General features: G+C 34.9%; 1 protein-coding gene across 2 annotated transcripts in view; it reads right to left on the bottom strand.

Annotated features, from left to right (window-relative positions):
- The window catches only part of LOC101743689 (ATP-binding cassette sub-family C member 4), a 54743-nt gene that overhangs the window by 17368 nt on the left and 15898 nt on the right, over window positions 1-21477 (bottom strand). The window contains exons 2-11 of one of the 2 annotated variants that reach the window (XM_038015872.2): window positions 7133-7267; window positions 6793-6997; window positions 5708-5933; window positions 4949-5046; window positions 3975-4172; window positions 3741-3867; window positions 2687-2836; window positions 2400-2599; window positions 1708-1872; window positions 1243-1380 (exon numbers count right to left, since the gene is read on the bottom strand). In XM_038015872.2, the coding sequence (XP_037871800.1) occupies window positions 1243-1380; window positions 1708-1872; window positions 2400-2599; window positions 2687-2836; window positions 3741-3867; window positions 3975-4172; window positions 4949-5046; window positions 5708-5933; window positions 6793-6997; window positions 7133-7267 (1642 nt within the window). Of the gene's footprint in view, window positions 1-1242; window positions 1381-1707; window positions 1873-2399; window positions 2600-2686; window positions 2837-3178; window positions 3306-3740; window positions 3868-3974; window positions 4173-4948; window positions 5047-5707; window positions 5934-6792; window positions 6998-7132; window positions 7268-21477 lie in introns of both variants that reach the window. The other variant, XM_038015873.2, reaches the window with a different exon arrangement.

Here is a 21477-nt window from a genome sequence, read left to right as displayed (position 1 = left end):
AGCTGAGCGTATACCTATGCCGTTACGATTAACAAACAAGTTATATATTCCGAATTTGTGGATAATAAAGTTTCAAATAATCAATAAAGCAATTCAACGTATACTTTGGTAAAACTATATAAGTAAATAATATATTATAATATATTTATTATTTATTAAATATTATTATATTATAATCACTACATAGTATAAAACAAAGTCGCTTACTCTGTCCCTATATCTGTCTGTCCCTATGTATGCTTAAATCTTTAAAATTACGCAACGGATTTTGATGCGGTTTTTATTAATAGATAGAGTGATTGAAGAGGAAGGCTTATATGTATAATAACATCCATTAAATAGTGGAGAAATCAATAATAAATTACAGTTTCCGAAGCAAAGCGAACCGAGGGCGCGTCGCTAGTATATAATAAAATATAAACTATATCAAATATATAATAATACTATCACAAATTTTCTCTTCTAAATAGTTTTTGTAATGCTGATTTGATACTGCTGACACAAATGTGTTACATATGCAATAGTATGTAAATATATTATTCATAATGGTTCGAATCACATGCAAACATTTCCAGTCATAAAATAAATATAAAAATGATGAACTTCCATAATTTCCTTCAGTAGATTTCTCAATTATTTTGGTCAACATTCTAGACATAGTTTGTTTGGGGGGAGAGTTACGTGGTTTCCAATCGTCTGTTCATGAAGAAAATTGCGAATAGATTCAAGTGAAGGAAGTTGGTGATTTTTTCTGTATTTGCATTGAAAATCACAAACGAAATTCAGGAAATTCTACATTTGGCTTCTACTTATACCTGTAGCTAATATATATTTTACTGCATACGAAAAAGTATGATCAAAATTAAAGAATCAGTCCTTCCATTCCGGATCTAATTATAAATTAAGCAGTCGCTTGAGTTATTTCCATTTTCCAAACGGCCGTCTGGTGTAGTGGTAAGTGACATGGTCCACTACACAAGGGGGTCGCGGGTTCGAATCCCGCCAAGGGAAGATATTTGTATGATAAATATAAATGTCTTTTCCAGAGTTATGGATGTATATTAAATATTGAATATATGTATGTGTATAATAAAAATCTTACATTTATTTCCGTTATCTGGTGCCTGTAACACAAGTTCGTTACGAACTTATCACGGGACCAGTTAACGTGGCGTGACTGTTAGTAAATATTTATTATATTTATTATTATTATTATTTCTGTGGATTTTTCTAGATACTTACTTGTCTATAAACAGCTCTAGCGAGGTTGATACGAGCCCTTTGTCCTCCAGAAAGGGACGCGCCTCGTTCACCTACTAAGGTTTGATCTCCGTGTGGAAACTGTTGAAAGTCTTTTTGAAGGGCACACACTCTAATAACCTATAATAAAAAAAAAATTGACGTGACAACGTCTTATAATTCGATAGAGCCGGCTGCACGCACGAAAAAACATGACTCATGCGGCGTTACCTCTCTCTGAGGCGTACATGTTTTCGTCAAGTATGAAGTTCAGTGAAAAGTGAATGTGGTGTCAATTGTTTATAGCAACGATAATTGGGATAATTGAAAAATGAAACCATTCCATCAGTATTTTCTTATGACGTTGTCATGTTCAACTATCGACAGTAAACCGACTTTACAGACACCGATTTTTTTTTTAAAGTTCGGTCTAAAATCTGATGGCATATTAGTAAATACTAAATTTACCTCTTTGTATTTTTTGGGGTTGTACGGTAGGCCAAATAGAATGTTCTGTCTGACCGTCGCCACGAAAAGCCAAGGCTCCTGACTTGCATATGACAGTGGGCCGGAGTGATAAACACGTCCACTTATAGGGCGTAGTTCATTTAAAAGTAACTGTAATATGGAACTCTGAAAATAAATGTGAATTTAGCGAAAATATATATATTTTTTAAAACACGTTATAAATATTCTCTAATATGTTCTTTCATTATTTTTGTGAAGTTTGCAAAACAAATTATTCTTTATCAATCAAAAATAAATGGATTTATATTTTACATTATTTTACATTACCTAGTTTACAAGAATTTTCGTAGTCACAATACCCGTGATAAGGACGAATGTGGAAGAAATGTTGTGGAAGGAAAAAGAAATAACCCATCTATGTATTATATATTATGTTAATAATTGTACAGTATAATAGTTCAAAATGGAAATAACGGATGCCAATCTCTGTTACTGGCGTAGAAGAGTAGGAGAACCCCAACACACAGCTTAAATAATTCAATTTTAATACATATTTTCTCATAATAGAAGTCATTTATAATACATGTCAGGGACATGTATAAATACTTGTACTTGCCCTGAGATCGAATAACGATGTAATCGTGTGGTTGACAAACATATACTTTAATTACTCAACAATAAAATGGACTAACCTTCCCAGAGCCCACAGATCCGATTATAGCGCAGAGTTTTCCTTTCGGTACTGTGATGTTAACGTTACATAATGTGAGAGGGCCAGTCTCCGTCCAATTGGCAGACACGTCTTGTATTAAGATTCCGATATCAGGACTTACGGGGGGATCACGAGGAGGTTGAGAAATTATCGTCAAACCCTTTTCTGTGCATTCAAATCCTGTAATTATATCGTTAAGAAAATGGACTGTAATATTTATTTATTTTAATAAATTTAGCTAACGTCTCCTAAAAGTTTCATACAAACCCAGATTGAAATAATCTTCTTCATCGATTTTCTTAAAAGTACTAGTAGTTTTTTCCACTTCACTAAGTTTCTTTTTTTTTTGATGGTCAATGCTCTGTACTAGCTTAGCAATGTCCACATCAGGGACACTACGTAAATCCTCTCTCTCATCTGTATAAAATTCAGTTGAATAACAAATAAATAAAACACCTTGAAGTTTTAAACAAATGTCACAAATACGTACAATGCAGTTTTTTTTTCAAAAATAAAACGAGTTATTTACGAAAATGAAGTTGATGTTAATTCATGTTTTTAAATAACTTGTATTCTGTAAAACATGCAAATAGTTAGATTATAAGCCAACGCCAATACCGAGAATAAAGCTTCCATTAATCATGATAAAGCAACCGAATAATGAAGTTCCTGTGGAGCGATATAATTTACATGATAATTTATGTACGAATTAAATGGCACCACTTTAATTCACACTCTTAGGTATTCATTGTATCGTACCCAAAAGTAAAATATCTTCTAATCGGCGAACAGAAGCTACCGATTCCATTATAAAGGAAAGAGTCATTGGCAATGTGAAAGCTAGGGTCATTTGAAGCAAGTTGAACATTTGTGCCACCGGGAACGCCTGTGGAAATTAAATTCACTTGAGAACGTTTGCTTTGATATACTGGAAGTGTTACATTTATTTGTTAAATACATTTTCCAGAAGTTTAACTACAACATTAAGATTAACAAAAAAAAAGGAAGTGTGTGTACGTACATTATAATGTATGTACGTGCAGAATAACGTACAGTATTATTACTTTAAATTATATTGTGCCTAAAACTTAACAGTAACCTAACCTAACTCATTATTTTATACATGCAATTTTTTTTAGTAGCATAGCAGCGCAATTTATGTTGTTTGTTAATGTTTTCGATTAATCATAATCTGTTAAACATGACATAATTCGAGTCGAGTTATAAATTGGACTCTTGAGTAATAGAACTAAAGTTAAGACAGCTGTGTTGCATGCGAGTTAACAAAGACCCAGTCTTGGAAACCCTCTTTCTCACATACCAAACAGCAAGAACGCTTCGAGGCGTTGTATCGAGATCAAAGCCTCAGCCAAAAACGATACGGCGTTAGACATGATTATCGACAGAGTCCCTTGTAGTGTGTTGTAGAATTGCGCCAACGGGAATACCTGCAATTTTTATTTGTGTGACGTTCACGCAAAATTTAATCGGTTTTAACTTTTTCCCCGTTTCACTTTAAGATGCTAAGAAATTTCGAATTCTTTCGAGAACTTACAATATCAGCGGTGACTTGATAACCGAATAAAGAGTGCGAAAGTAATGTGATATATAGCGTGAGTCGTTCCGTGAACACCATGAAGCTCAGGTACACTCCTCGGAGGTAAGACGCTGACGTGATGCAGTTGATTTCGTTCTTCCGAGCCAGGGCTACAACTTGCTCGAAAGGCTTCTCCCAAGCGTACATTTTAATAACCTAAAACATAATGATTAAATATTATTGTTTCAAGCAGATATCCATGAAAACAATCTGTCACGTAAAATGTTCATCAATAAGTTGAAAAAAAAGTTATTAAATCGAGTAATCTTTGAATCTCTTTAAGCAGGTTATTATTTAAAAAAATATGTATCTACAAACTTGAAATAAAATATCTTAAAAAATTTGTTACTATTATATGCAAAGAAAATTAGATTATTCAACTATCTCTATATATTCAAATTCATACGTCAAAGCATCTTTTATTTAAAAAGAAAAGAAATTTCTTTATCGAAATAAAATTTGAGTGTTAATGAAATAAATGAAAAGTAAATAAAAGTTGCTTTGACGTATGAACGATTTTATGGTACGATTACCGTGGAGGTTTTTCTATGTTTCGTAATTTAAAATGAGTTGTATACTATTTTAGGGATAATTTACACTTTACCTTATTCGTACATTTAAAACACTCTAAACATAAATAATCTAGTTTGTACTCGTTAATGTGGGACTGAGGAATATATTTTTTATAGATTTGTTGATGCACATTTTATAATCTTACTAGAGGTCCGTGTATAATAATATGATCTGTTATTTAAATAAAGAATAATGAATTATTTAAAATTAATCTATTTTGTGCGTAACACATGCGTGCGGAAGTGTGTGTACGTACATTATGCACAAACACACAATGCATGCATTTCTTATGTACAAACAATGTGTATGTAGTTATTGTACCTACAGTAGAGAACAATATAAAAACGTTTTTGTCTCACCTGCATACCACTAATGATTTCGTCCATAATTCTGACACGTTCATCTGTTTTGCATGCTGTTTTCATGCGCAGCCTCGCCGCCAGTTTACTCATGTACGCTGCAATTATTTGAAATAGAATTTTCACTTATTTAATATATTTCAACATTCTGTTTTTGCTGATCAGTCGTCAAGGTTGTTATTAGGAACAAGAGATAGTCGGCTAGTCCACTACTTAAATTTTTTAACATAGTAATAATATGTATTACTATACGATGAGTATGCATAATAATATGTAGATTCCAGAGAGAATGTAAATTTTATTTTAAATTTAAGTATTTCACACTCAGTTACTCCCAGCTAGGTGTTTTTTTTATGCAACGGAAGCAACAATAGCAAGTAGTATAAGATAGTTGGTGTCCCGCATGCGTATGTTCGGTTTTTTTATGGGAGAAAAGCCTAGTGTGGTACCATTAAATGTGGTAAATCCAGTGCACATTTAGTGCAAAACAACTTATACACTAAAGGGTTTTAGGGTTTTAGCGGTAGGCAGCGGCTTGGCTCTGCCCCTGGCATTGCTAAAGTCCATGGGCGACGGTAATCACTCCCCATCAGATGGGCCGTATGCTCGTCTGCCTACAAAGGCAATAAAAAATATAATAAAAAATAAATAAATAAAATAACGAATTGTACAAGTTTACATTGCCAAAATAATATAAGGGTATGATTATTGTCTAAAAGTAATGATCATTCATGAAATGATTAATGATTTAAGACGTACATTGAACGGGTATTGTTTGCAACACGATGCCGATGACACCGACGACAGCCGCATATCCGATTTTGATGTAGATGAGGTAGCAGACCACTATCACTTGGAGAGGCAGGAGCCAAATAAAATGTGTGTAGATGAATGCGTAGTCGAATCTGTTCACATCATTGGACAGTAGATTGACTACTTGACCGGCTGTTGTTTGAGCCAAAGCACTGGAACTCATTCGCATCACCTAAATGAAATAATCGATATTTTATTATAATTTTTGGACTGGAATTAAGCTTGGTTGGTACAGGACTTGGTTGGACAGTTTTACTGGTGGTAGGACCTCTTGAGAGTCTGCGCGGGTAGGTACCACCACCCTATTTCTGCCGTGAAGCAGTAATGCGTTTCGGCTTGAAAGTTGGGGCAGCCGTTGTAACTATACTTGAGACCTTAGAACTTATATCTCAGGGTGGGTGGCGCATTTACGTTGTAGATGTCTATGGGCTCCAGTAACCACTTAACACCAGGTGGGCTATGAGCTCGTCCACCCATCTAAGCAATAAAAAAAAATAAAAAAAAACAGGAAGTAATTTTTCTCTCGCACTCTCCGCCTCTTTTTGTATGTTTCATATGGCCCGTCGTCGCTGCGGTTTTAAGTACCTAGTTCCCGAAGACGAGTTAATAGGCACCGGAACAGGATAGCTATAATCCAAAGTGAGGCAAACAATTATAACATTCCTTATAACATTTCTCCTCACATTCTAGGTTGTAAACAGCAGATTAGAACTTCATGATTACACTATTGTAATAATCTATCTATATATATAAAAATGAATTGCTGTTCGCTAGTCTCGCTAAAACTCAAGAACGGCTGGACCGATTTGGCTAATTTTGGTCTTGAATTATTTGTGGAGGTCTATCGATGTCCACGGGCAACGACGACAACTCACTATCGGGAGGGCGGTAAGTTCAATTGGCCTTTGAACGTAATAAAAAAAACAAAATACATGAGTCAGTGTATAAATTTTTATGAGCATAATCTTAACCATTCGTTAAATTATTTACACGGTATCTTTATTCGTGTTTATGTAAACAAAAATACTTACTTTTCTGTAAATGAGAGAGCAGGCAGCGATGCGCACTTTCATTCCAAATTGTTGTGTGGAGTACGAACCGTGGTGATTCAGGAAGGCGATTATCAAAGACATCAGTATCACAGTGGTGGCGCAGTACACCGCTTGCTCATATGTCATGTCGGACCCTGGTTCCCAATAGGCGAGCATCATACTCAAAACGACAGGCTGGAATGGCCTATGAAGAAAATCCAATATGGCGTTAATGTAAGAAAGCCCAATATGGCGTAAATCCAAATTTGAATGAAAACCGATTTATATGAAAAAATGGAAATAAAAAATATATCAATTGTTAGTGAGTGTGAATGCTTACTTAAATAATAGTGCCTGTACTAGAAACATAAGACCAGAGGGCGCGTAGCTCATCCAGAAGGTTTTCGTCATCGCGCGGAGTAGGGAAGGCTTTCGACCAATCTTGTTTGCCAAAGCTATTTCCTCCAACCATTTTCTGTAAAATAGTTGATATCATAATAATTTTGTTGCTACCGGAGTCTTAATACAGTTGTACAAGTAACCGCTCAATTGTTAAGAAACTGTAACTGTAACTGCCCAACTGTAACTGATTACTGTAATTCATACAGAGCACAATGATTGTTTTGCATCAAAAATCAGTAGGACAGTGGTCGAAGAGCAAAACCACATTCAGCTTAATGATTGAACATGAAGATATACGAATTTCAATTATTTCACCTTAAAACTAGTGATCGGATGCAAAACTCACTTCAGATCGAGATTACTAAAAGTTTTATACAAATCTTTCGTGTGACGTCATGTAAAAACAGAATAAATAAAAAAGAGTCGAAGGCAAAACGTAGGAATCGGTTATTTAATATATCTGACACACCAAGACATTTATTTTGCAGATCTGGAAATAAAATATAGATACATAATAATATGTATGTGTACATACGTAGACGGAAAATATGAGAAGTAGTCTCACGAAACATATTACGGTTTCCTACTTCGTTGGAATACTTAAAACCGATGCACGTTTCTAATCTGCATTTGAAATTAGTAAATAGATGCCGTGCAGAGTAAGTGGTACAATATTGAGATCGAATGAGCACCTCAATAAGGGGCGTGTCGGGGTTTACAAGTTAGTGAAAAGTGATAATGTAAATTAGTTGTGCCTTGAGCAGGCTCGTGTTTCGTTGAGGTCGTCGGATTACATCGAACACAACAATGATTGAAGATTTAGAGGAAGATTCGGCAAAATAAATTGAAATATAATGCTTATTACGACTTAAAAGAGCGTAAAGTTTGCGAAAGCCGTGTCAAGGACAGTGAAAGACAAAGTTGCATATCGGGTCATTTAAGTGAACGGAAGTAATTGAATTACTTTACATATTGTTGATTCAACTTTAGCTTAATTCTTTATTTTTTATTATCGTTCATATTCATTTATTTTCATTCCCAGAATTTATTTTAACTGTAGACACATTTTATAAGGTACATTTTGTGAATTAGTCTAGTCAGTTCTAGTAAAATGATTTGGTCTTGCGAATATTCTATACTCAGGTTCCGTGGATATTATGTTTTCAGAACAATGAAAACATTACACTAACTATTTGCAGTCGCAATATTAATATGAAAATCGTAGCCAGCTTAAATACACCGAGTAGGTATATTTTGTCCTCAATCTATTTCTGGTTGACATAAGACAGGAGAAAATCCTTAAAGCTAGGGGTCGTTAAAATTAGAACTTATTTGTAATGCATATAATATAGTAACATTATGACAACTGCAGTCAGTGCTTTCGGCACTGAAATGTCATGTTCGTAACGATTTTACGAAGTTGCTCAAAAGCATAGACCTATATAGTAGGGACACGACATATTGTTCTATACGTACAATTGCTTATATAAATAGCACCCATTTTGAAGGCACACACATAAACATATATCTATCTCGTTCTTACTCAGCACTTTAACTCGCAGGAAAACAATATAACAGTATTTCAGTGCGTACATAAAATGAAACATGAATATACGTAAATATCTCCGTCTCCGTCTAATGAGGCCGAAAATCCGCCATGTTTAGCGCGCCAAATGTCATTGTTACGTCAGTTCAGCCGTCTGTTTTGGGTTGTACATTATTTATTGACTTTGATATCGATTTAATATGATTGATTATATAAAATTTCATTATTTATCATGCTTAAAACATACAAAAATAATAATTAAAACGTATTTTATAGGATCTCAAGAAAGTCGATGCCCTAAAACTATTATCTATATGTATTTAAATTCATTATGGAGCCCTCATCCGAAAAATCCATTTTTCGGTCGGAATCTATTGATCATGACACTAATCATAAATACCACTTTAAAATATGTCATCAAAACATATTTAGACATTCTGTTTAGATATTTCGGGAAAAAGGCTACCGACAAAATCTCATCGGAACTATTTAAATAAAATAGTTTTATTCCGCAGTGAGTAAAACACTATTGTAAATTTGTTAAATATTTAATAATTAACTGATTTTAGAGAGGAAGTCACAAGGAATGACGTTTGTAATTAATGAATAAATGTTCTGTAGGTGTTTTTTTTTTCACGCGGTCCCTTGATAAGTTTAAAATTTTAATCACTCTCAAGCGAAAGTGATTCAAATGGTGCGGCGCACCTTCCTTGGGGTGCGCTGCGGTAGTATGCTACGGACTTTAGAGTCAGCAAAACAATTAAAATAGATTGTTATAGTCTAAGAAAAACACGTACTCAAAATACGATAACATTTAGCATGCTAGAAATGGGCTGATGGCTTTGAACTACGCCATATCTTTATGTTTTGCGACAAACGACAACTTTATAAAATCAGTGTAGCAACTTTTAAAAATCATCATATCGTTTACTTGGCAAATTCGAAGGACGAACTTGTCTTAGATTTCACCCATCTAAATCATATCATATTTGCACATAACAATATACCTACTTACTTCCCATTAAAGTATAAATTCTACAAATAAATAATACTCAACAATATTTAAAATAAAATGAGCCAAGAACGTTTATCGATAAAACCTGATAACATTGAAATCTTTTGTAACAGCACTAAAGCCGCCATGTTTTGTGGCCAGATGACGTCACAGTGGCACGAAATTTTGGTTGAAGTTTCATTTCCATAGGTTTCCTACTTCATTGCTCAAAAGACAAGAGGTTATGAATTTGAAAAAAAAAACCGTGCAAGATTGCATTGAAAAAAAACCAGCCTTTAGGTTAAGGTAGATTTTAAAAAAAAAAAAAGGTTAAGGTAGATTTGATGTTAATATTGAGTTTTTGTTTTATTATTATTTGATTTTTTGTTTTTTATTATTATTATTGCTTTATTCCAAGATTGTAGTTATTTTTTTTATTTAATTCTGGTAAAAATGAAATGTTAATGAATGTAATATGGATGCAAAATCTGAAGTAAATGAAATAAATAAATTGAACTTCTTTTATTATAACCGAGTTGCATTATTTATCCATTTTCTATTACACAAATCTGTGTACTGATTATAATGTTAAATTCTTCAATTGAATAGTTAAAAAACATATGTCGGTTTCTCGGTAAATGAATGCAATGAATATTTCAAAGGTATTTAAGGCGAAAATTATCGTCATTGAATAATTATGTAAATGGAATACATGTGAAAGCGACACGTGGCCTCGTGCATAAAAATGATACTTGACCGGTAGAACGCATTTCGATTGATCACTTTTAAGCTTACTTAAGGGTCTAAATGGGCTCACGAACAGCTAGTATAACTTGTTTCGAAGACACAGAAGTTTTGAAACGCGCATTCACTATCAAATATTATACGACTAAATTGTAATATTAGTGAGTACGTCGTACGTCCGATTGGGTTGGAAGTTGTAAGAGCAAAAGTTGATTCTTCCGGGGAAGGATTTTGGAATTTAATTTGGAGAATAGACAGTTGTGAATTGTCTCGATTTATGGGTGTGTTTGCATTTATTAAGCGCTAATCGACTTTCATCTTTATGCAATACAAGTTCTAGTTCTAAACTTTTTTGTTTGTGTGAACTAATGTTAGACTTAGATCATTAAGCATAGCTTATATCACAAATGAAGAACACCTATTATTTTGCTCCTCCATTTGCAACGTCCCAAACATTTACATAAGAACCTTCTACTTTCCTTTTCCTTCTACTTTGCCCGTCACAATCACTTTGTCCAAGCTATCTGACTGTCGGCGGACAATATGACCGAAGTAGCTTAGGGTCCTCTGGTAACAGATTGTTGAGAGCCTAACTCGGATGTGAAGCTGATCCAGAATAGATTTATTTGTCCTCTTGGCCGTCCACGGAATTATTAATGGCAGTACCACATCTTGTAACGTCATTGGTGGTGTTAGCGTTCATAGGAGAGGCATTAAAAACTTATGATGTTTTTTGATAATTTATCCAAAAAAAGTTATTTAATATATTTGAATACTTCACGTCAAAAGTTTATTTATTTTATATTATTAAATAATGATTTAAAATTGTAATAATATATTTTAAACAATGAATTATAAATATTTATTGTATTTTATTATTAAATATATGTAATGCATGCTAATCTTTTATAATATAATGAGCAAACTGGTGAACGAACTCACAACCTACTTATCTAACCTAAGGTTACCAGAGCCCATAGAAATCACAACTTATATGACACCACTTAGCTTGAGATATGAGGTCTAAATCTAATGTAATAACTCTAATAAATCTAATAACTGTATGATATAACTGCTGTCCCTTTCCTTCTAACTGAAACTTATTACTGCTTCGCTTCGCAGCAGAAACAAGCAAGGAGGTGGTACCTGCACGTGCGGGGTTACAAGACGCTCTACCACCGGTATTAGCTCCATATGTTATGTATATATGTCGAGGTTGTTTACACTGCAAATATGTTTATTTGATAGGCTTTCACCAAAATATTCAAATCTAAAAGTGCATTATTCTTCTTATTCGTCGCTTTCTTCATTGCTGAAGGTCGTGTCACTGAAACTTGACCGTGGCCTGTCTCGTGAGCTCTTTCCATCTCGTCCGGTCCTCAGCTTCTCGAGTGGCGGTTGCGACTGGCAGCCCAGTTAGGGCGGTTATTTGATCACACCAATGGCTATGTAATCGGCCGCGGGGTCTCTTTCATTTTACTTTGCCCGTCACAATCACTTTGTCCAAGTTATCTGACTGTCGGCGGGCAATATGACCGAAGTAACTGAGGATCCTCTGGTAACAGATTGTTGAGAGCCTGACTCGGATGCGAAGCTGATCCAGAATAGATTTATTTGTCCTCTTGGCCGTCCACGAAATTCGGAGCATTCGTCTCCAGCACCAGATTTCAAATGCGTTTATTTTCTTCCGCTCAGATGCCCTAATTGTCCAGGACTCTACCCCGTAGAGAAAGATTGAGAATACTAGGGTTCGGACGAGTCTCATTTTCGTGACGTTAGAGACTTTTCGATTTTGCCATATTCGTTTGAGCTTGGTCATCGTTGATTTGGCCATCTGCGTCCTCACTGCCCCCGCGGTCGGTCAGTAAGAAGTATTAAAATACCAAAATTTCGAGGTCTGTTTTAGGTTATAAACTGAGTGAATATTGTCGGGAAATATCACCGAATTCCTATGGTAATACTCAAAAACGAACAAGAAAGGGATCACATAGATTTCTCTCCCCTTACTCGCAGTCTCATGGATACCCCTGATTATTTATTTATTTATTACACTTCATGTAAAATTTACATTGGCGGACTTAATGCCTAAGGCATTCTCTACCAGTCAACCAAAGGTAGTGCAGAGTGGATAGTGGTAGGTGCAATGAAATTTATTATGGTGTTTGCCTAATGGAAATGATTATGGTGTTTGCCTAATTAAAACGTTGTCTTGACATCAATGTAATCCTAATACGATTGAGTAGAAATATTTGTAAAATGCATAGATTTAAAACAAATACTATTAAGCTATTCAGAATATTTTTTTATAGCAATGCTGCATGCTACTTTCTGGCATTGCCTTGTCCTTATTTCTGACTGAGCGGTGTGTACATCGCCTTGCACAATCTATCTAATTATTGGTTATTATAAATCTCGTGACTCGAGATGCGACAGGCCGTTTACGTGTTCATAACGTCACTGCTTCTTGACCTTAATGGATTTTTGTTTTAAATAACTACTTATAATGATTTTTACGACAATATAGTATGATAAACGTGAATAATTACGTCGCTTATTCATATTCTAGTATTTACTTGAAAATTGTATTGTTCAGGTTAGTTTTAGTGAACAACTACAATGCACCGATTGCGTAAAGTATTTGTTCATGTGCGTTCATTCGATACAATCATTTAAGTGAATCTGGCTAAAGGTTATTATCGTCTGTCTACATCTCTATTGGATTTGCAACGTCGTGTGTGCAACATGTTCACCGGTTAAGGTCAACAGCTGTAGCATTCTCATAAGTAAACATTAAATTTTTAAAACGATGCCTAAATGACTTTTACATGATCGAAAAAAAAATTATAATGATTTTGGAAAACGGATTTCTTTACGAAATTTCAGTATGCCTGTAACAAGAACAATTATAATTACAAATTACATTGACGGGTCAATATCGCGTTTTCATTCTCACTAGTGGTCCCGCAGTAGTCGAAATTCGACTATAATTAATTGAAATTATAAGTTTAAACATTATTATGGTTATATTGTCAAAGACTACTTCTATAATCACAGATTTCGCCAAGACTACACTATAGACAAATAATATTAAAGATAAACAATATTAACCTATTTTCAGTTTGACCACAGACTAAGCATTAACTAAAGTTTGACAATAAACAAAGAGTAAATATATACATATGTGTGTGTGTCAAATACATGGCAGTGTGTGTAATGTTTTCTTTATTGATTTAATGTATCCTTTATGAATTATTTAAAAAAAATATTAGCATTGTGCACTCCTTCTCTATATTCTCTATAAGTGTGGGAAATTTCATATTCCTCCGTCCGCGCAATTTTCGTAAAAAGGGGGTACAAAGTTTTTGCTTCGCGTATTATTGTAGTTTCATTGATACGGAAAAGTCTAGAAATATTTTTTTATAAAACAATTGACGGTAGTTATTACAATATTCAAATGTCGTCGAATAACACCTTAGTTATCCGTGACCACGAAAGCTATATTCAAACGTCGGAGATAATATAATAACAATAAAGAGTTTGAATAAAAATAGTTATAATTATGTCTACGACTCCCGAAATCCGAAAAAAAATTTAAGATTCATTTTTGTTTGTTATTAATAATTACTTATGTTGTGTGTTCGTGCGAGTAAAACGTGTCTTTAAAAAGAAGTTATAAGTTAGTTAAGAGGATATATCCACGGAAGAATGATTATTTTAAATCGTTATTTGCGTAAAAGGTAACGCACTGTGAAGCACACGTGCACGGTTCCAGTTAAATTGTAAACAAGGATGTAAACATAATGTGAACTTGTTTCGATCGAAGGCTATGCATTCCAGTAGTTCGATTCAACTTAGAGATAAATTTTAATGAAACGTATGCAACCTAGCATCGGTAAACACAAGTAATTTGACCTTATAATCCATATCTATACTTCCATACTGGTATTACAATATACATATATGTATATGTGACGGTGTGTTTGTTTGTCATCATGACAAAACAAAACAAACGCTTAACATGTTTTTTAAGAAGTGATAATATTAGATAAAAGGAGAAAGAGGAGGGAGGGGAGAGAGCTACTTTTAATACGCTCTTCCTGGACCACGCGGGCGAAGCCGCGGGTAACAGTTAGACAATTTAATAATTGAATAAGAGTTTTTGTCTTAATTTTATATCCTTCAAATTTAATTTTCAGATTGAATACTATTTTTAGCAAATCTTCAATTAGTTACGTTTTCAATGAACTAGAACTAGAAATGCGACTTTTGTGTTCTAGTGTTTAAAGACCTATATTCTATATTTAACCAAATTTTCATTTAATATCACATATTTTGCCATATTATAAAAAATGAATTGGAGCGGAACGAATTGAAGTTGATTTATTTGAATTTGATTACGGATGAAATTGACTGAAATGAAATAAAACGAGATAATGCTCCAGTCAAATGATGGGTATTTGCTGAAGCTCCAACGAACTTTTTGGAAGAAATCAAGTCTTACGTTTTATTAAACATTCTTGCTTTTATTTAGATGCTAGCTAATATTAATACATGTTTATAACAATAATTCACATAACTTCTCTGCCGTGTTCCCGCAAAAAAGTCTTGTTTAAGATTATTCTATTAAGTGCTGCCAAAACACTAAAGAAAAAGATTCTCCAAATAGAAAAAAATCTTCGTTAGCATCCAACATAGCTTAGATTAGCAATTTATGGTACCTTAAACGAGATGTTTTTTTGAATAAGTAATTAATTAAAATTCTTTATAAAAGAAACAAACAAAAGTTGACATGCTCTAGAAATGACATTAACGCCCAATAAATTAAATATGTATGAATATTTGCTGTTAATTACTCTCAGTAACATAACAAAAAGTTAATGAGTGGTGTGATAACTAATTTCCGTCACACAAAAGTGACTTGACGGAAAATATGAATAAACTATTCATTATTATATTATTAACATTAAAAAAATCTATAATTAGATTTTTATTGCTTTTAATAGACACCTTGGAAACTAATGAAATAAAAACAAATGAATTTGTATTTTTTCAGATAATATGGAAATTAAGTACTACTACTAGGGGGGATCAAAAATTAGTGAGAATGAGATAGAATGTAATGACTATTGATAACTTAATAATTTATTTTTCTACATACCACCACCCCGCTTATTTCTGCCGTGAAGCAGTAATGCGTTTCGGTTTGAAGGGTGGGGTAGCCGTTGTAACTATACTGAGACCTTAGAACTTATATCTCCAGGTGGGTGGCGCATTTACATTGTAGATGTCTATGGGCTCCAGTAACCACTTAACACCAGGTGGGCTGTGAGCGCGTCCACACATCTAAGCAATAAAAAAATAATAAAAAAAACGTAGTCTCCGAGTCCGCACCGAGTACACACCGAGTCCAGTGCCTTCCCAAGGCTTCAATCCCTTTCAAAAAAAGTTCAAAAGTTTTGTCTTGGCCCTGCAAAAAGCTCTCCACGGCATCCATCACCTTGTTATCGTCTTCGTGCCTGTTTCCTCTAAGAAGTCTTTCAATTTGGGGAACAGACAAAAATCGCTAGGTGCCAGATCTGGTGAATAAGGGGGGTGGTCAACCAATTCGAAGCCAGCTTGCCGAAATGCAGCCATCGCAACTGCCGGCCTATGCGCGGGTGCGTTATCGTGATGAAACAGCACGACCCTTCGAAGTTTCCCTCTCCTTTTCTTTTTGATAGCATTCCTCAATTTGGTAATTAAAGCTGCATAATATTGGCCTGTAATAGTGGTTCCACGCTCCAGGTAATTAATCGACAATATCCCTTCTGAGTCCCAAAATATTGAGGCCATAACCTTGCCAGCCGATGCCACGGCACGAAATTCCTTCGGGGTCGGTGATGATGGCCGTTTCGATTGCGAAGATTGCTGTTTTGTCTCGGGATCAAAATGATGGACCTATGTTTCGTCCATTGTTACGAAACGAGACAAATAGTTTTCAGAATCTTCTTGAAACTTGTCCAGCAATGCCTTTGAATTGTCAAGTCGATTTTGTTTCTGACTGTCGGTTAACATTCTCGGCACCCATCTTGCGTAGACTTTTCTCATATTCAAAGATTATTTCAATATGGATTGAATACTTCTATATGAAATGCCCGTTTATTGAATTAAGTATCGGATGGTAGCTCTTCGATCTCTAACTTTTCGATCGTTAACTTTTTTAAACAGAGGTATTTAATAACGCCTTGCACTTCGTATTTTTCTCTATTTTCGAAGATCGAAGATCGAAGAATCGAATTTTTTTTTCTTTATTAATATTACAAATATGTATCTGACCTATGCCTGCCAGTATTTTTTTTTCTTACCAAGGTGTATACAATGTCGTACTCACTATTTTTTAATCCGTCCTCGTAGTGAGTGTGTGTGTGTGTGAAAGTGTTAAATAGTTATATTGAACAATGAACATGTTTATCAAAGTAAAGTCATAGAATGCAAATACTAAAATACTAGTATAAACGCATAAAACAAATGAAGTCATTGTACCGTGATGCATAAGACGTCCAAGGTACTCATGTCAAGCGATGCGACTATGTTGTATTCAATTCTCACAGACCAGTATTTTTTTTCTACTTATTCTGATAGCCTTCAGAGGTTATTTGACCTTCTCCTTGACGTGTAGGTGATCTCACGGGGCTCGAACTGGGAGTGTTGCAAACACTGGCCCTAGCAAGAGCAGTGCTTCACAGAGTCTACCGCCGGATCGGAAACGCGACCTACTGAGAAGATCCAGCAAGAAACTCAATGGGCTGTGTCTATGGGTTAATTCACTCGTCGAGCCCTTCGTCAAAGGCGGTGACCGGTGCTTGTGGTACCCAAAAGCACCGTTAATAAATCGGGTGGCTCCGTAATGACGTGTAAGACTAGTATAGTGACATAGTTTTTCTAATGGAAACACGTATTTCGCGGGATTTACGAACGACTTCCACGATGTAGAAGTAGTGTAGCTATGACATGTTCTTCTTCAAACGAGGCTTCCGGAGAGTACTTGCTGACGTCCATGAATGACGGTAACCAGCCACCAAATAGCCGTATGTATGGTCGGCTGGCTACAAGAGCAATAAAAACACTACTTTTCGAGTTGAAATTATTATATGTTAGTTTAGTTTCGATCAATCAATATCAATAATCAATTTTTAATACGCTTTTATTAGCTTCAGATGTATGTACGTATGTTTGTAACGGAATCTTTGAACATGATTTTGACCCCCTTCAAAACGTCGGATTAACTCGAAATTTGGTATACTTATTAAGGACCGATGACAATTCAATATTTAACGCTTTTTTACAATAAAATCATTTATTCTTACACTATCTTTAATTCAAATTTATTAAAATTTATTTACTATTTTTTAGTTGGATTTTCTATAAAAGCGTATTCTGTTAGTTTTTTTAATCTATTATATATCTATTATTATGGTAAGAATAACCCAAATTCATGAATCGACATCTAGGTTCAGCTACAGGTTAAGGAACTCATCAACTGTCAATAGCAAAGATACGACATTTTGTGTATACACCCTATGTTTTACACATACACATTCAATCTTGATAGTCTAAGTCAAAATTCTCAAGATTTACGCGTAGAGTTTATTAGATATTTAAAGAACTACAGCTTAGTTCTAAAACTGACTCCATAAATACTTTATACTAGCGACCCGCCCTCGCTTCGCTTCGGAAACATTAAAACACACATGATCCCAAAAAAATAAAATAAAATAAAAATTAAAAAAAGTAGCCTATGTTCATCAGGGACAATGTCGGCTTCTAATGGAAAAAGAATTTTTCAAATCGGTCCAGTAGTTTCGGAGCCTATTCGAAACAAACAAACAAACAAATCTTTCCTCTTTATAATATTAGTATAGATTTTCTTGCAGTTATTATATTTATTTTCCTCACAAATACATTCATTGCTATAATAATTTAATAATATTTGTGAATATTTTGTGATGCAAATGCAGCGTGAACAGTAGAAACAATTATTTATAGTATTTACGTCTATGCAAATCGTATTCCTATTGTCCCTTCAATTATTACAGAACAAAATATGACGCTCTATGTATTTTCTGTACTTCATTATTTGAAGGCTAAACGTACTAAGCATGCAGGTTATATATATGTAGAAATAAACAACCTTATAATGGCTAAACTTAGTATGGATTGTCCTAATTGAATGCGTATGCGTGATACACAGTCCGTGAAGGTGTATTACATACATAGGCGGCACTGAAAATTTCTGGAATTAACGAAGTGACACAACATTACTATTTAAAAATGTATTTATTGCTTTTCGAAGTATTCTCCGCGAAGTTTTGTAGGCGTCCACAGCTTCTTCAGGTGATGAAAATCTCTGTCCACGCAATTTATTCTTTATTTTAGGGAAAGTATAGAAATCATTAGGGCTTAGGTCGGGGCTGTACGGCGGATGGTCTAATAATGTTATGTTTTCTTGCTCTAAAAACTCTTTTGTTCGGTGCGCGGTGTGAGAACTCGCATTGTCGTGATGGAGGATGATGCGGCGGTTGCAGTTCTCTTTACGGAGTTCAGAAACGACCTGTGGCAAACAAATGCTAGCATACCATTCTGCATTAACCGTTCTTTGTCCCTCAAGAGGAATAGTCGTAACATGGCCGGTTTTGAAGTCAAACGTGGCCACCATTTTTTTGAAACACTCCGTGAACGAACAATTTTTGTTGGCTTTAACTCATTTTCGAACACCCAAACTCGTGACTGGTTTTTTGTTTCGGGTTCGTACGCGTATATCCAGGATTCGTCACCTGATACAATGTTGTATACAGCATTTGAGGATCCTGCGTGGAATCTTTCGAGAGTTCTGACGCACCAAGTAACGCGAGCCGCTTTTTGCTCTTCACAGAGCGAATGCGGTATCCATCGGGAAAACAACTTTTTTACACCTAATTGTTCATGCAAGATTATTTGTATTTGACTCATGCCAATGTCTAAAGTTGCCTGAATTTCGCGGTATGTCACATGTCGATCTTCCTCAATCAGCTTACGCACAGCATCAACGTTTTCTTGGGTGACTGCAGTTTTTGGACGACCTTGACGGGGATCATCACTGAGCTTGACACGTCCACGTTGAAACTCAGCAAACCAGCGATAAATTGTGGTTTTGGATGGGGCTTCATCACCAAATGCAGAAATCATCCGGTCAACACACTGTTTTTGTGTTAAACCACTTCGAAAGTCATAATAAATCATCGCTCTTGAATTTTCTCGAGTCAATTCCATTTTCTCAACGACTAAACAAGTTTGACAAAACCTCGTGACAAGACCGAAAATCTTTTTTTAAATAAATAAATTGTATTTGATTTTTAAAACCAAGGAGTTTTCAATTAAAAAGATTTTAATATGACAGGAACAGTGGAAATATTCCATTCCCGATACTTTTAGTGCAGCTCTCGTAGAATGTCGTGTATATATGTGCTGTTGACTGTTATGTAAAAGAGTTAGTTCCTTTACCTGGAGATGTCTAATAAGATCAGGATTGACATAAAAATGCATTGCCTTCGAAACTGAAGCAATTTATAAAATTCAATTAAATTTTTTTTGATAGATCTCTAGATTCGAACCATCAAGCGTATTGTGTAATCGTTGTTCCATCCTTCAAAACAATTGCATAACGATTTCGCGCCACAAATAGGCATTTAGGAGATACTTTTTTTAAATTCCTTAGACAAGTGAATGAACTCACTGCCCTCCCGATGTTAAGCGGTTACTGGAGCCCATAGACATCAACAAGGTAAATGCCACTACTCACCTTGAAACATGAGTTCTAAGTTTTAGTTCCATAGTACAACGGTTGCTCTAAAATTCAAGTCGGAACGCATAACCAGTTTGAGGCAAAAATAGGCAAGTTAGTGGTTCTTGTGGGCCCACAAGTCGCCCTACCATCATTTAAAGCCGGTGCCGTTTTACAACTACCCACCAGCAGTAATTCATAAATTAATTCAATAATAATGAATCTTAATAATTATAAATTGATACCAATAAATTTAATTGAGCACATAAATTAATAATGATAAATGAATGAAAAAACTAATTACAAGTAGAACTAGCATATCTATGCGTTGGTTTTTTAAATTTCAGTACATTTTACGTTTTAATTTGACCTTTATTGATCAATTAATTTTTACTACCCACTACCCACTCATCCGCAAATTAATCTAAGTTAAGTTAAAAAAGAAATTGTAAAGAAATATCAGTTTTAAACAGTTTACTTTAATTTAGCAGATGAACAACTGGCAACCAGACTACGAGTATATGACGTTAGTTAACACAAATATTATGAATATTTCTTTGTATGTTTGTTGACCTTTTTATAGCCTAGAAGGGGGGTGAATAAATTTACAGACCACTGATATATACATACATAATTTACAGACGGAATAATCACATAAATGCTGCCACCCAAATTGAGACTTGATTTTTACTGGTAGTAGGACCGCTTGTGAGTCCGCGCGGGTAGGTACCACCATCCTGCCTGTTTCTGCCGTGAAGCAGCAATGCGTTTTGGTTTGAAGGGTGAGGCAGCCGTTGTAACTATACTTGAGACCTTAGAACTTATATCTCAAGGTGAGTGGCGCATTTACGCTGTAGATGTCTATGGGCTTCAGTAACCACTTAACACCAGGTGGGCTGTGAGCTCCTCCACCCATCTAAGCAATAAAAAAAATAAAAAATACGAGTTCGAAGTTTAGTTGAGTGAGTTCCTGTTCAAACCTTTTTTTATGATTGAGGGATTACTGGTGGCCCGGAGCCCTTTCCGGTTTCACCACGATAGGTGGGCGAGCAGGGGCTCCGGCTATTCAAACCTTGGAGCCACCAACGAACGAACAAACAGCAAACCTGTCCTTGCATTCCACCCTAAGCACAGAATCGGTACCACGAGGTTTGGTAAATGAAATATTTTACTAGCTTTACTACTGGTGGTAGGACCGCT

The sequence above is a fragment of the Bombyx mori genome, chromosome 15, assembly GCF_030269925.1.
Source record: "Bombyx mori chromosome 15, ASM3026992v2".
Lineage (NCBI taxonomy): Eukaryota > Metazoa > Arthropoda > Insecta > Lepidoptera > Bombycidae > Bombyx > Bombyx mori.
This window is presented reverse-complemented; position numbering and strand designations above follow the sequence as displayed.